Raw genomic sequence first — 14,596 nt, forward strand, 5'->3', positions numbered from 1 at the left:
ATTCAAGATGAGATTTGGGTGGGAACACAACCAAACCATATCAGGCTTCATTAATTTAAATATTTCAGGCAAAATGTGCTCTTTGGTTTCAAATTAACTCAATAGCTACTCTACTACTCCTCTGTGCTTCATATGTGCAAGCAGTGTCTTAGAGATACTTGTAAAATGTTTCATGTACTTCTAAGCAGCAAATTTCAGTTGCAGACTCCAAATAAGTAATAGTCATATTATATATCTTCCACAGCAAATTTTCTAAATTAATATTTTATAGTTCATTCCAATAGTAACCACTTTCCTAATCCATAAGGTCATCTATGTTAGAGAAAACTCACTCAGGTAGCATAAAAGGAAAATTGTTATTTCTGCCTTTGTATTAAGTGAGTGGGCATAAATTGGCTATCATGGATTATGAACAATCTCCTGGCATAGTTATCATGATGATGAGGCCATATATTATGAATGGCTTGGGTCTAATACTACCTTGATAGGAACTGTCCTTTTGGTCCTGTGAGTTTAATTTGGTGATAAAGGGTCATTAAGGCTGGGCATGTAGACTCACATCTATAATTCCAACACTTTAGACGGCCAAGGCGGGTGGATTGCTTGAGTCCAGGAATTCAAGACCAGCCTGGACAACATGGCAAAACTCCATCTCTACAAAAATATAAAAATAAAATAAATAGATAGATAAATAAAATAAATAGATAGATAAATAAATTAGCGGGGCATGGTGATGCCTGTATGTAGTCCCAGCTACTAGGGAGGTTGTGGTGGGAGGTTGACTTGAGTCAGAGGGTTAGAAGCTGCAGTGAGCTGTGATATCACCACTGCAATCCAGCCTGGGAGACAGAAGAACATCCTGTCTCTGTCTCTCACACACACAAACCTAATTAGTATTTAGATGAAGAGGCAACATATCTTCTTATGTACTAACTTTTTTTCTAATATTAAAAATTATTTTGAGGCTTGCCTCTAGGATTGAAACATTTTCATACAGTGAAGGATAAAGGGGAGTCTTACATTTTAAAAGCTCCTCTTTTTCAAGAGCCAGTTGGTGTATGCATTACAATGATATGTTTAAAGCGCCGATGAATACAATTCTGTAGTTACTAACTTGACCAATTTGCAAGAGAACTATTCGTTGGTTTTCAGAAATATGGATAGTTACTGTTCTGAAAACATTTTAACAGTTTAAACAGTTTTCCCTTTTATTCTAAAAGATGTTAAATATTGTCATTCAAATCATTATGATTTCATATTGCTTTTAAAAAGTCACAAATGCAGAAGATCTAGTTTATTTTCTTAGTGTATGATTAGGCAGATTATCTTGTTGTTTTAAAAGTCAGTGCAAAAACTTCAAATGTGCTAAACAGAACTGACTGAGAGTCCATTACATTTCAAGGGCACTGGTGAGACTGTGGCAATAGGGTTGAAAAGTATTAATCCATCCTTTTCATCTCTTTTATTACTTTTACTTAGAGTTTATATTAGGAAATACTTCACAAACATCGTGTTTCTGCCGTTAAGGCTTATATCCACATTTGAGACATAATTTTTTATGATGTCTTTGCATATTATATCATAGGCTTTTTTAGGGCAGACAAATAATAGCTTTGCTTTTTGCTCACAAAAGGCCATCTTTGGGGAAAAAGCATCTTTAGAAAATTCTGTCGATGTGGCAACTTTAGAATCTTTTGAAAAGCTTTAGAATCTTTTGAAAATGGTACCTATTTTGAAAACTTTAATAAGAACATGCTTCCATCTATCACTTAAGCTAGAAGTGGGAATGCTGCATATGAATAAGAGTGGTGGGGACTATGCCAGTTTTGGGTACTACATTGAGGAAAAAAAGTAATATTACCTCTAGTCATCAGATTTCCTTGCATAATTTGGCATATGTTACCTTCAGAGATTTTCTAAATCACTGGACACAGACATTTCTGGAACATAAATAATGAACAGAATCACTTGAATAAAATTCAAATCACTAATGTTTTTGAGTACTTATTAATTGCCAAGAAGTGTGTTAAGCACTTATTGAAGTTTGGATGGGCATATTCTTTCTTACATATCTTTGCATAATACTTCCCTGATTTTCAAAGAATCGGCTACATGTGCTTGTATTTAGCCAATCAAAATATTTATCATAATCTATTGTAACTGCCTTTTTACTTGCCTATTTCTCATTAGTCTATAAACTCCAATAGTCCAGGTTTTGTGTCTGTCATATTTGTTCTTCCTATATCCTGAACATTATAGGTACTGAGGCTCAAATCTCAAACATAATAGGTGTTGTATAAATATTTGTTAATTGGCTGGGTGTGATGGCTCAAGCCTGTAATCCCAGCACTTTGGGAGGCTGAGGCAGGTGGATCACGAGGTCAGAAGTTCAAGATAATCCTGCCCAAGATGATGAAACCCCATCTCTACCAAAAATACAAAAATTAGCCAAGTGTGGTGGCAGGCACCTGTAATTTCAGCTACGCAGGAGGCTGAGGCAGATAATTGCTTGAACCCGGGAGGCAGAGGTTGCAGTGAGCCGAGACCGTGTCACTGCTCTCCAACCTGGGTGACAGAGTGAGTCTCTGTCTCAATAAATAAATAAATATAAATTGAATAATGATTGGTGTCCAGAAAAAAAAATATTTTTTTAGGACTAGGAAACAGGGAAGAATGGCAACATAAAAATCAGAACAATTTATTATTAAAACTTACTAATTTTCAACACACAATTCCTTTAAAAGAAAATGTATGTCAGGGTGGCATGCACATTCTCTTTTTAATATCTAGCAATATTTGAGAATTTATTTGCTACTCATAATGAGTATGTTTGTATGAATTATCTCATTAAATCTTCTCAACACCATATCTTCATTCTACAGGTTAGGGAACTGAGGCTTAAAGAGGATAAATAATATCTCAAAATCTCACAGACAGTGAGCATATAGTACAAGTTTGAACTCTGCTCTTTCCTACTTCCAGAGCTCAGGCTTTGAGTCAATCAATATTTGGAATGCCAACTTAATCAGAAGGGAAACTCAGAGAAGTGAAATATTTTCATGAGGACACAGAGCTAGTAAACGACAGAACGTGGCATTACTTTTCACAGGTCCAAAGGTTGTGAGATGTTAATCCAGGCCACTTTCTTCTTTCTTTTAATAATAAATGCATTTTTCACTGATTTAATAAACCATGAATCAAGTACAATCCTAATCATACTGGACAGATCATGGCCCTTAACTGTTTCTCCTGACAATTACATAAGAAAGACTGGTTAATTTGTTTTTGTTTTTAGTTAAATCGGAGTAAATAATCATTGGATAAGACAGCATTGACGTTTTATTCTCCATTCTATTATTCTTACATCTGCCTTGGTTTTTACCCTTCATTAATGATACCTAAGAAGAAACATGTAAAAAGAAAAAAGCCCAAATAAGACACTCTTTGAATAAAGATGCATTGATGCTACCTACCATGCCCATGGAAAGAACTTGGTATTCTTGTGTGCTTAAGAAATTTTGTGACAGTGAAATCCAACGTAGAAAATGTATCACATGCTGAAATAAAGAGTGACTTGGGCAATAGGTGATGCATTATTTGTCTTGCTTAAATGGTGTTCTGCCATGCTACATTTTCTGTCATGAGACATGCTGATGATGCCTCTTTTTGAATGCTAGAATCTCAAGTTCCTGATCAACCAAGCTCTCTCCATGTGAGGCCCCAGACCAACTGCATCATCATGAGTTGGACTCCTCCCTTGAACCCAAACATCGTGGTGCGAGGTTATATTATCGGCTATGGCGTTGGGAGCCCTTACGCTGAGACAGTGCGTGTGGACAGCAAGCAGCGATATTATTCCATTGAGAGGTTAGGTGAGTATCTGCGATTTGTTTATTCTATTAAGGGGAATTAATGATTTATTTTAAATAATTTTATTTCTTGGAAAACTGTTCCATGGGATTGTGGTTTCAACTTACAGCATGTGTTAACTCTGAAAGCAGCTCTCTATCAACACACACACACACACACACACAGACGCACACATACACATTTCTTCTTCGAATTTGGAATTTCAGGAATTAGATCAAGAGAGATCTGTAATGAGAGTTGCTCTGGTGTGTGCCCTTGCTTATGGGTTATAGGATACAAAAAGTACATTGGGCCATTTTTCTTTTTCCAGTGGTCAATGGAAACTTCTGATCCTAATAATTTCTGTAAAAAGAAAGTCAACACATTTTTCATCTTTGTTCTCACTGGGAAAATGTTCTGTTAATTTTTCTTTAACCTTGAATTATCTAGTCATAGCGCCTTCTTTTCCCTTAACATTCACAAATATGAATGTTAAAGACTATGTCATTATGACTGCAAAAGAAGATGAAAGAAGGAATTTTTAGTCATGACAATACATCAGAATCATCAAACTCCATCCTGCATGTTTCCCTGCCTCTACCGATCTAGGTTTTCTTATTGTGCTCAACTCAACCTCATTTTTTACTGAATACAATGCTTCAGTTGTGATATTCTGAATTCATTGAAAACTTGTTCATTGAGAGAGGTCTAATGTGTGTAAAAGTGTTCATATTCATTTTAGATCTGATTTCCCATAGTGCTGTAGGAAGTTATATTATTAACACAGAGAAATAAAGTAAATATGATGTATCAGGATGCCAGTAAGTTAAATAATTTTCATAAAGCAAAATGTAAGTTGATTCTACCTGTTGATTTCATACCATATTATATGACCCCACTGGAAATGCAGCTTGATTGGGCAGGCAAGGTGTAGGGGGTGGGGGGATTTGCAATGTCTCTCACAAACAGAACATTTGTGATGAGAAGCCTGATTTGAATTTGAATAACTAAAATGCAGTAGCAAGAAAAGATTTTCTCAGTAAAGGAGGAAAATTACACTGACCCATTCTCTCTATAATTGCTTCAAACACTAATAAGAGAAACACCTACTGAAAATCTCCATAATTTTGGTTAGCTTGGCATTTAGAAATAATATTCTTTCCATCAGTTCCTGAGTTTGAATGTAAAGGCAATCACAAAACTCATCTTTATGGCTGTCAAACCTATGTCAGAGGACTCCTACTTATCCATTATTCAGCATCCACCATCTTTGACAGTTCATCTTGATGCCACTCACCAGACAGAAGGAGGGAGGTCAGGAGGGAAGTCAGGACTCAGAGCAAGTCAGGAGGGAAACTGCATTGTTGACCCTATCCTTTAGATAATGATTATCTTTGTTACCAAGAAAACATTCCAAAAGTCTCCAAATTTAGTCAAGTTTAGGTGTTTGGGAGATTAACATTGGCAAATCTCCCCAAATGCTTAACAAGAAAAACAGAAAAAGCCTCTGGAAAATCTATTCTAAAGAGCTAGGAAAATTGTTAAAGGTAAAATGGGATATGAACCTGTCTCAGTAATAATTATGAATTTGCACTCTACAACTTACCTAGAAACAGTAATTACACACACACATAGATAGGTATGTAAGTTCTACCAGTTGATACTCTTTTAACATAGTCTCGTGTCTTAATATGAAATACAATAATTAGCATGTTGTTCATTAAACATCCGCATGGTTACCATGAACTGCCATTTTTCTAACATGTGTTTTCACTATTTAGCCAAAGTGTGTGTGAGAGACATACCTTAAGCTCTAATCTTTATAAAGATAAGGATTTATTCAAGTCTACGTTCACGCTGCAAATACATCACCAATTGTTTTATTTATTCTAGTGAGCATTAAAATTGACACATCAGTTTCCGTAGTAACTTTTTGAGAAGGTATTTATAACTTTGTTTAATTTTTAAAGTTTTTGAAAGGCAAAGTTGTCTAGTCATTACATATACATAATAAAGAAAAGGAAATTTTATGTTTTAAGGACTGTATGACAGGTATACAACTAAAAGTGAATTAAAGTAAGTTTAATTCATTTAAGCATAGGGTCAGTCATAACTTCAAGTATCATGGTTGTATATTAAACTATAAAAAAGTGATTTGTTGTATAATTGACCAATAAACCCCTTCATCTATTTCATGAGAAAGCAAGACTTCTAAACAGCATTTTATTTGCAGTTTAGACACCAGACACTGTGATCAGCTTCAGGACTGGAAATAGAAGAACATCTTGAGTAATATCTAATATTGCCTAATTAAAAGCAAACAAACAACTTGCCTACTATAGGCATAGAGCTTCATTAATCAATATTTATACTATTAAATATTTATAATTAGTCTATTGACATTTTACTCCTTTTAGTTCAATAGCCCTAGTGCCAGACTTGATATATGATATAGACACACAAGATCTGAATTTAATACTTCTTAGCAAAATTAATTTGAAACCAAACCAGTTTTTAAAAAACTCACTATCTACCTACCAATTGATCTATTTATCTATCAAGTTATCTGTCTTTACATCTTTATTCACGTATTATTTATATACAGTACACTGTGTACGTTAAAAGTGTACTTTTTGGTGTTTTTAAAAGAGCATTATTGAGGTATAATATTTGTTTATTTTTATAATCTTTTCTCTAATTTATCTCAGTAATACTTTATAGTTTCAAGTGTAAAGGTCTTCAATGTTTACGTTAAACTTATTCCTAAATCGTATGTATATGTAGGAATATACATATATTAGAAATACCCCCAAAAAACGTGTGTATATATATATTTGGAAATATATATTTGAATATATGTACATATATTTAGGACTATTTAAATTATACACATATATTTGAATATTTCTAAATATATGTACATATGTATATTATATATACATATATTTGGATTATTTTAAATAGAACTGTTAAAATTTATTTTAAATCAATTTTTACTATAGTAGATTTATAGATGGATTATATAATATATAGATGTATTGTTGTGTTTATAAATGTATAGAATACAAGAGATTTTTTAATGCTAACCTTGTATCCTAATATCTATTAAATTTACCTATATATTCCATTAGTGTTTTAGATTATGTAAAATTTTCCATTTAATCAAACATATCTATGCAAAGAGAAAGTTTTATATTTAGTTTCTTATCTCTGTCTCTTTTATGTCTTTCTGTTGCCTTACTTCAGTGGTTAGGATCTGTAGTAAAATACTGAATAAAAGTGCTGAAAGCAGGTATCTTTCCCTTGTGCCTGATCTTAAGATAAAAAAATTTAGTCTTTACCATGAAATAGATTATTACCTCTGGGCTCTTTATCTAAGTCTTTTGTGAGATTGAGGAAATGTTATACTCTTTCTAGTTTTCTAGAAATTCTGGTCATGAATATTCATTGAATTTTATTAGACAAATTTCTATCTTTTGAAATTGTTTGTTTTCTTTTTTAAAAATACAGTGAATTACATTGATTTATTTTTTAAGGGTAACCAACCTTGAATTTCCTGTATGTATCCTGTGTGGCCATCATGTATTATCCTTTTCTTATGTTGTTTGATTTGTTAATGCATATTAAGGATTTTTTGTGTGTGTGTGCCTATATTCAGTAGGTTATATTGGTCTACAATTTTCTTTTCCTATAGTGTCTATATCCTGTTTCTCTCTTACTCCCATTAGATTGGCTCATAAAATGAGCTGGACTATATTTACTCCCCTTCTATTACAGAAAATTTGTGTAAAAATGGATTTTATTTATTTTTTAAGTATTTTATAGATTTTACTAATGAAATCATCTGGACCTGAGTTTTTTTTATAGGAAGGCTTTGATAATAGATTTAATTTTTTAAACAGATAGAGGCCTGATTTACGTACTCTCTTGTATTGATTTTGGTAAGTTAAATTTTTAATAAAATCCATACATTTCATTTTGTCTTTTGTCGACATAGAGTTATTCATAATGTTCTCTTTATCTGTTATCTATGGTTATTAATTGTTTTTTCATTTCTGATATTGGTCTTTTCTGGTTCCTCTCTTTTTTTGTGATGTCTAGACAGGGGTTTACTAATTTTGTTGATCTTTTCAAAAAAGAGCCTTTGACATTACTAACTTTTCTATTATCTCTGTTTTATTTCTTTCATTTCTGTTGTTATCTTGACTGCTTCCCTCCTGATACTTATTTTAGATCTCGTCTTCTATTTCTAATTTATTGACATATGAACCTTATAATGTATGCATCCATTGTTGTTCCTCTAGGTATCATTTTATGTGCATTCCACAAATTTTGATATGTTGTATTTTTATTACTATTTAGTTCAAAACATTTCCTAATTTTCCTGTGATTTATTATTCTCCCTAAGTTATTTAGTAAGGTGGTACTTAATTTTCAAATTTTGGGATTTTCCTAGTTATCTAGTTATTATTGGTTTTCTTTTCTTCCTTTCTTTTTTTTGTTTTGTTTTTTGTTTTGTTTTGTTTTTTTGAGCCAGAATCTCACTCTGTTGGCCAGGCTGGAGTGCAGTGGAGTGATCTTGGCTCACTGCTCCCTCTGCCTCCCAGGTTCAAGCAATTCTCCTGCCTCAGTTTCCCAAGTGGCTGGGATTACAAGTGTGTGCCATCGTGCCTAGCTAACTTTTGTATTTTTAGTAGAGACGGGATTTCACACTGTTGTCCAGGCTGGTCTTGAATTCCTGATCTCATGATCCATCTGCCTCGGCCTCCCAAAGTGCTGGGATTGCAGGTGTGAGCCACCACACCTAGCCTAAATTTGAGTTATTAGTAGCATTTAGCAATATGTCTGATATTGCATATTGCAGTAAGGTCATATTGCATATTGCAGTGAGGTTGCAGTGAGCCAAGATCACCCCTTTGCACTCCAGCCTGGGTGATAGAGCAAGACTCTGTGTCGGAAAAAAAAAAAAAAAAAAAGGAAAGAAAAGAAATATGTCTTATAAGGGATCAGCTGACTTTTTCTATAATGGACCAGAGACTAAACACTTTAGGCTTCACAGATATGTAATAGTCTCTATCACCACTCCTCAACTCAGCTATTATAGCATGAAAGGAGCCAAAGACAATACATACATAAATAAACATAGCTGTGTCCTAATAAAACTTTATTTGTGGACCCAGAAACCTATAATTTTATATAATTTATGTATATATTATAAACTTATACATGTTATAATATTCTGTCTTTTTTAATTTTAGCAACTATTTAAATATATAAAAACCATTCTTAACTCGTGGGCTATACAAAAATAGTGTCCGCTCAACTGTAATTTACTGATTCTTGCTCTTAGTGATTGCTCTAGGAGATACCGTCTATGTATTTAATCTTTCCCACTTTATTTAGGCTAACATCGTAGCATATCATATAAAATATAGAAACCTGCAACTGCACAGGTCTCTTTATCATATGGGCTATTAATTGTGTTGTAATGGTCATATGTATTACATGTGCATGCATTGAAAATCCCACTGGATAGTCTTATATATTTATTGTATTATGCAGTCATGGATTTTTTTTAAGGGGAAACTATGATGTTTTCTATTTAGCCAGATATATAACATTTCTTATGCTTTTCATTTGTATCTGAAGATGAAGTTCTTATCCAGTATTATTTCCCTTTAGACTGAAAATCTTCCTTTACCGTTTCTTTGTAGTTCAGTCAGGTGGCAACTTTTCTTCATTTTGCTTTATCTAAAAATGTCTTCATTCTAGTTTTTTTTTTTCCTGAAGAATATTTTCACTGGATATATAATTCCACATTGACAGACTTTTTTTTCTTTTCTCCAGTTCTTTAAAGGTGTTGTTTCTCTGTATACTTGACTCTATGGTTTTTGATGCAAAAACATTAGCGTTTCAGACCATTGCAACTTAATGTAATTATACATATGGTTGAATTTTATTTTTGTTTTCCGTTTATCAGATTGCTTTTTTGTGTCCCTGTTTTCCCTTTCCTGACTTTTTTTGGATTATTTGATTTTTTTTGTTTTAAGTTTTATTATTATTATTATTATTTTTTTCCTGAGATGAGATCATGTTCTGTTGGCCAGGTTGGAGTACTGTGGAGCTCTCATGGTTCACTGCAGCCTTGACCTCCCAGGCTCAAGTAATCCTCCCACCTCAGCCTCCTGAGTAGCTGGGAAAACAGGCTTGTGTCAACATAACATTCAAAATGTTGTTTCCCTGTAGTAATATAAACTTTTTTATTTTTTGCTGGGTGCTTTTAAGACTTCTTTGAAATAATTGATTTCCAGCAGCTAGATTATCTTATATAGAGGCATAGTCATTTTTTACTATATCTTGCCTCTGTGTTTCATGCTTATTAAATCTATAAATTTATGTTTTCACCAATTTTGGTCATTTTGTCTTCAAATATTTTTCCCCACTATTCACCACATTCCTTCTGACACTGTAATCATATGTATTTTAGACATTTGAATTTTATCTTACACATTCTCAGAACTGTGATGTTTTCTTTTGTTTTTTAACCTTTTTACTCTTTTCTTGATATTGAATGCTTTATCTATTATCATGCTTACTGATAAATTCCTTCATTACCTCCATTTCATTGTTAGGGTTATATGGTAAAGGTCATTATATTTTAAAACATTGTCCTCTTTTTAATTTTAAAACCTCCATTTTTTTCTACATTTTCTACTACTCTGTTGAGATTTTCTATATTCCTTGCAAGTACAAACTACCTCTGAGAGTGTACTTACAAAAGTTACTTTAGCATGTTTCTCTGATAATTTTAACACTGCACCATTTGGGTTGGGCATCTATTTGCTTTTTCACTTGAAAATGGACTACATTGCCGGGCGCGGTGGCTCAAGCCTGTAATCCCAGCACTTTGGGAGGCCGAGACGGGCGGATCACGAGGTCAGGAGATCGAGACCATCCTGGCTAACACGGTGAAACCCCGTCTCTACTAAAAAATACAAAAAACTAGCCGGGCGAGGCGGCGGGCGCCTGTAGTCCCAGCTACTCGGGAGGCTGAGGCAGGAGAATGGCGTGAACCCGGGAGGCGGAGCTTGCAGTGAGCTGAGATCCGTCCACTGCACTCCAGCCTGGGCGACAGAGCCAGACTCCGTCTCAAAAAAAAAAAAAAAAAAAAAAAAAAAAAAGAAAATGGACTACATTTACCAGTTTTTTTGGTATGTTGTATAATTTTAGACTATATGTCGGGCATTGTCAATGTTAAGTTGTAGAATCTGGATTTTATTACAATCCTTGAAATATTTTTGATATATTGGTTTTAGAAGGCAATCAATAGTTAGATTCAGATTGTAAGATCGATTTTGCTTTCTCTAGGCAGCAATTAAAATCTTGGTTAAGTTTCCTAAGCCTTTGCTCTGCTTAGTGGTTAGACGGAGATTTATGCAAATTTTTACTCAGAATCAGGACATCTCTGTCTCCAGAACTCTTTTCTGTATACTTTTTGTAACTGTTTCCCTCATCCCCTGCAATGTCTTTCAGTGATTCTTCTGGCAGAAAGTGGAGAGGGTTTCTACTGGAGTGCCAGCTGACGGTACTGAGGTGCTTTCCATGCTGCAAAGTTTTCTTGGAGCGAAAGAAAACTAATTCCAATGTTAGTCGCTTCACCAAGATCTTAATTCCAAATCCGCCTAGTTTTGTAAAATACTCAGACCTCATATTGTTGGGATTCTGGTTTTGGCGGAGATTGTTTTGTATCTTGTTTAGAACTTGCGGCTATTATCAGTGGGATGGATAAGCTAAAAGGAGTTTACATAATCAGAGAATAATTGGAACCTCGCAGTCCCATTTTAAATATTTTTGGACAGCTGTTATTGTGAACATTCTTGATAAAAATAAGATGACTTCCTGGGCAGTGTATTAAACATCTGAATTACATTTGGCACTATAGCACTTATTTACTAACAACATGTATTAGAGGAACTAAAAATGACTCTGAAATATATAATTTAGTTGCTATATTATTCTGTTTTCATGCTGCTAATAAAGACATACTTGAGAATGTGCAATTTACAAAAGACAGAGGTTTAATTGGACTTACAGTTCCATGTGACTGGGGAAGCATCACAATTATGGTGGAAGGCAAGGAGGAGCAAGTCACATCTTACATAGAGGGCAACAGGCAAAAAGAGAGCTTATGCGGAGAAACTCCCCTTTATAAACCATGAGATCTCATGAGACTCATTTACTATCACAAGAACAGTGCAGGAAAGATCTGCTCCCATAATTCAACCACCTCCCACTGGATTCCTCCTACAACATGTGGAAACTGTGGGAGTTACAATTCAAGATGATATTTGGGTGGAGAAACAGCTAAACCATATCATTCTGCCCTTGGCCCCTCCTAAATCATATATCCTCACATTTCAAAACCAAGCATGCCTTCCCAACAGTCCCCCAAAGTATTATTTCAGCATTAACTCAAAAGCCCACAGTCCAATGTCTCATCTGACACAAGGCAAGTCCCTTTTGCCTATGAGCCTGTAAAGTCAAAACCAAGTTAATTATTTCCTAGATAAAATGCAGAGACAGACGTCGGGTAAATACAGCCATTCCAAATGGGAGAAATTGGCCAAAACAAAGGGGCTATAGGCCCCATGCAAGTCCAAAGTCCAGAGGGACAGTCAAATCTTAAAGCTCCAAAATGATCTCTTTTGACTCCATGTCTCACATCCAGGTCACACTGATGCAAGAGATTGGCTCCCATTGTCTTGGGCAGCTTCTCTCCTGTTGTTTTGCAGGGTACAGCCCCCCTCCTGGCTGCTTTTATGGGCTGGCATTGAGTGTCTGTGGCTTTTCTGAACACATGGTACAAGCTGTCAGTGAATCTACCATTCTGGGGTCTGGAAGACAGTGGCCCTCTTCTGATAGCTCCACTAGGCAGTGCCCCATTAGGTACTCTGTATGGTGGCTCCAACCCCATGTTTTCCTTCCATACTGCCCTAGCAGAGGTTCTCCATCAGAGCCCCTCCCCTCCAAGAAATTTCTGCCTGGACATCCAGACATTTTCATACATCCTCTGAAATCTAGGTGGAGGTTCCCAAACCCCCATTCTTGACTTCTGTTCACTGGCAGGCTCAACACCACATGGAAGCTACCAAGGCTGGAGGCTTACACCCTCTGAAGCCATGGCCCAATCTCTACATTAGCACCTTTTAGCCATGGCTGGAGCAGCTGGAACACAGGGCACCAAGTCCCTAGGCTGCACACAACACAGGGACCCTGGGCCCAGCCCACAGAACCACTTTTTCCTCTTAGGCATCCAGGCCTGTGAGGGACTGCACTGAAGACCTCTGACATGCCCTGGAGACATTTTCTCCATTGTCTTGGTGATTAACATTTGGCTCCTGGTTACTTCTGCAACTTTCTGCAACTGGTTTGAATTTCTCTTCAGAAAATGGGATTTTCTTTGCTATCACATTATCTGGCTGCAAATTTTGCAAACTTTTATGCTCTGGTTCCCTTATAAAACTGAATGTCTTTAATAGCACCCAAGTCACCTCTTAAATGCTTTGCTCCTGAGAAATTTATTCTGCTATATACCCCAAATCATCTCCCTCAAGTTCAAAGTTCCACAAGTTTCTAGGGCCGGGGCAGAATGCCACCAATCTCTTTGCCAAAACATAACAAGAGTCACCTTTGCTCCAGTTCCCAACAAGTTCCTCATTTCCATCTGAGACCAACTCAGCCTGGATTTTATTGTTCATATTGCTATCAGCCTTTTGGGCAAAGCCATTCAACAAGTCTCTAGGAAGTTCCAAACATTTCCACATTTTCTTCTGAGCCCTCCACACTGTTCCAACCTCTGCGTGTTACCCAGTTCCAAAGTTACTTCCACATTTTCAGGTATCTTTTCAGCAACCCCAACTCTCGGTACCAATTTGCTGTATTAGTCTATTTTCACACTGCTTATAAGATATACCCAAGACTGGGCAATTTACAAAAGAAAGGGGTTTAATTGGACTTACAGTTCCGTGTGGCTGGGGAAACCTCACAATCATAGCTGAAGGCAAGGAAGAGCAAATCACAACTTACATGGCTGACAGCAGGCCAAAAGAGAGCTTGTGCATAGAAACTCCCTTTTTCAAAACCATCAAATCTCATGACACTCATTCACTATCACGAGAACACTGCAGGAAAGACCTGCCCCCATAATTCAATCACTGCCCACCAGGTTCCTCCCACAACATGTGGGAATTGTGGGAGTTACAAGTCAAGGTGAGATTTGGGTGGGGACACAGCCAAACCATATCTGTTGCAAAAATAAAATGCTAGAGGAATCTTCTCACTAAAGTTGAACTTCTGACTAGTAATTTTAAAAAACTGAATTTGGCTTAGGCATTTAAATAATCATTTTATAAAGTATAGTGTTCAACTTCTTAAACAATGGAAAAGATAAAAAGTAACATCAAATACATTTACAATTCATGAGAATCAGAGAACAAACCTGATTATGTACAAATATACAGATATAGTCATGTTTTTCCAACTGATATCAAACAAACATGGCAAACATTCCTGTGAGGATTTATGTTCTTCCAATTCTAATTAGCCCGTGTAAAACTATCACATCTTAATGAAAATGAATAGAACTCATTCACCACCATTGATGTGGATTAACAAAGACGTATAGGGAACTAAGTTCTTAGAATTTAGCATTGCCCTAGAAAGGAAGACTATACAATTAAAACTTCTA

The 14,596-nt window shown here is 35.4% G+C and overlaps 1 protein-coding gene across 5 annotated transcripts in view; it reads left to right on the forward strand.

The window, feature by feature from the left end:
* Positions 1–14,596, forward strand: part of DCC (DCC netrin 1 receptor) — a 1,226,567-nt gene that overhangs the window by 1,017,412 nt on the left and 194,559 nt on the right. For all 5 annotated transcript variants that reach the window (XM_017951762.3, XM_017951759.3, XM_017951760.3 and 2 more), the window contains exon 15: positions 3,678–3,872. In XM_017951762.3, coding sequence (XP_017807251.1) covers positions 3,678–3,872 — 195 coding nt within the window. The remainder of the gene's footprint in view (positions 1–3,677; positions 3,873–14,596) is intronic.

Source organism: Papio anubis, chromosome 19, assembly GCF_008728515.1.
Source record: "Papio anubis isolate 15944 chromosome 19, Panubis1.0, whole genome shotgun sequence".
Lineage (NCBI taxonomy): Eukaryota > Metazoa > Chordata > Mammalia > Primates > Cercopithecidae > Papio > Papio anubis.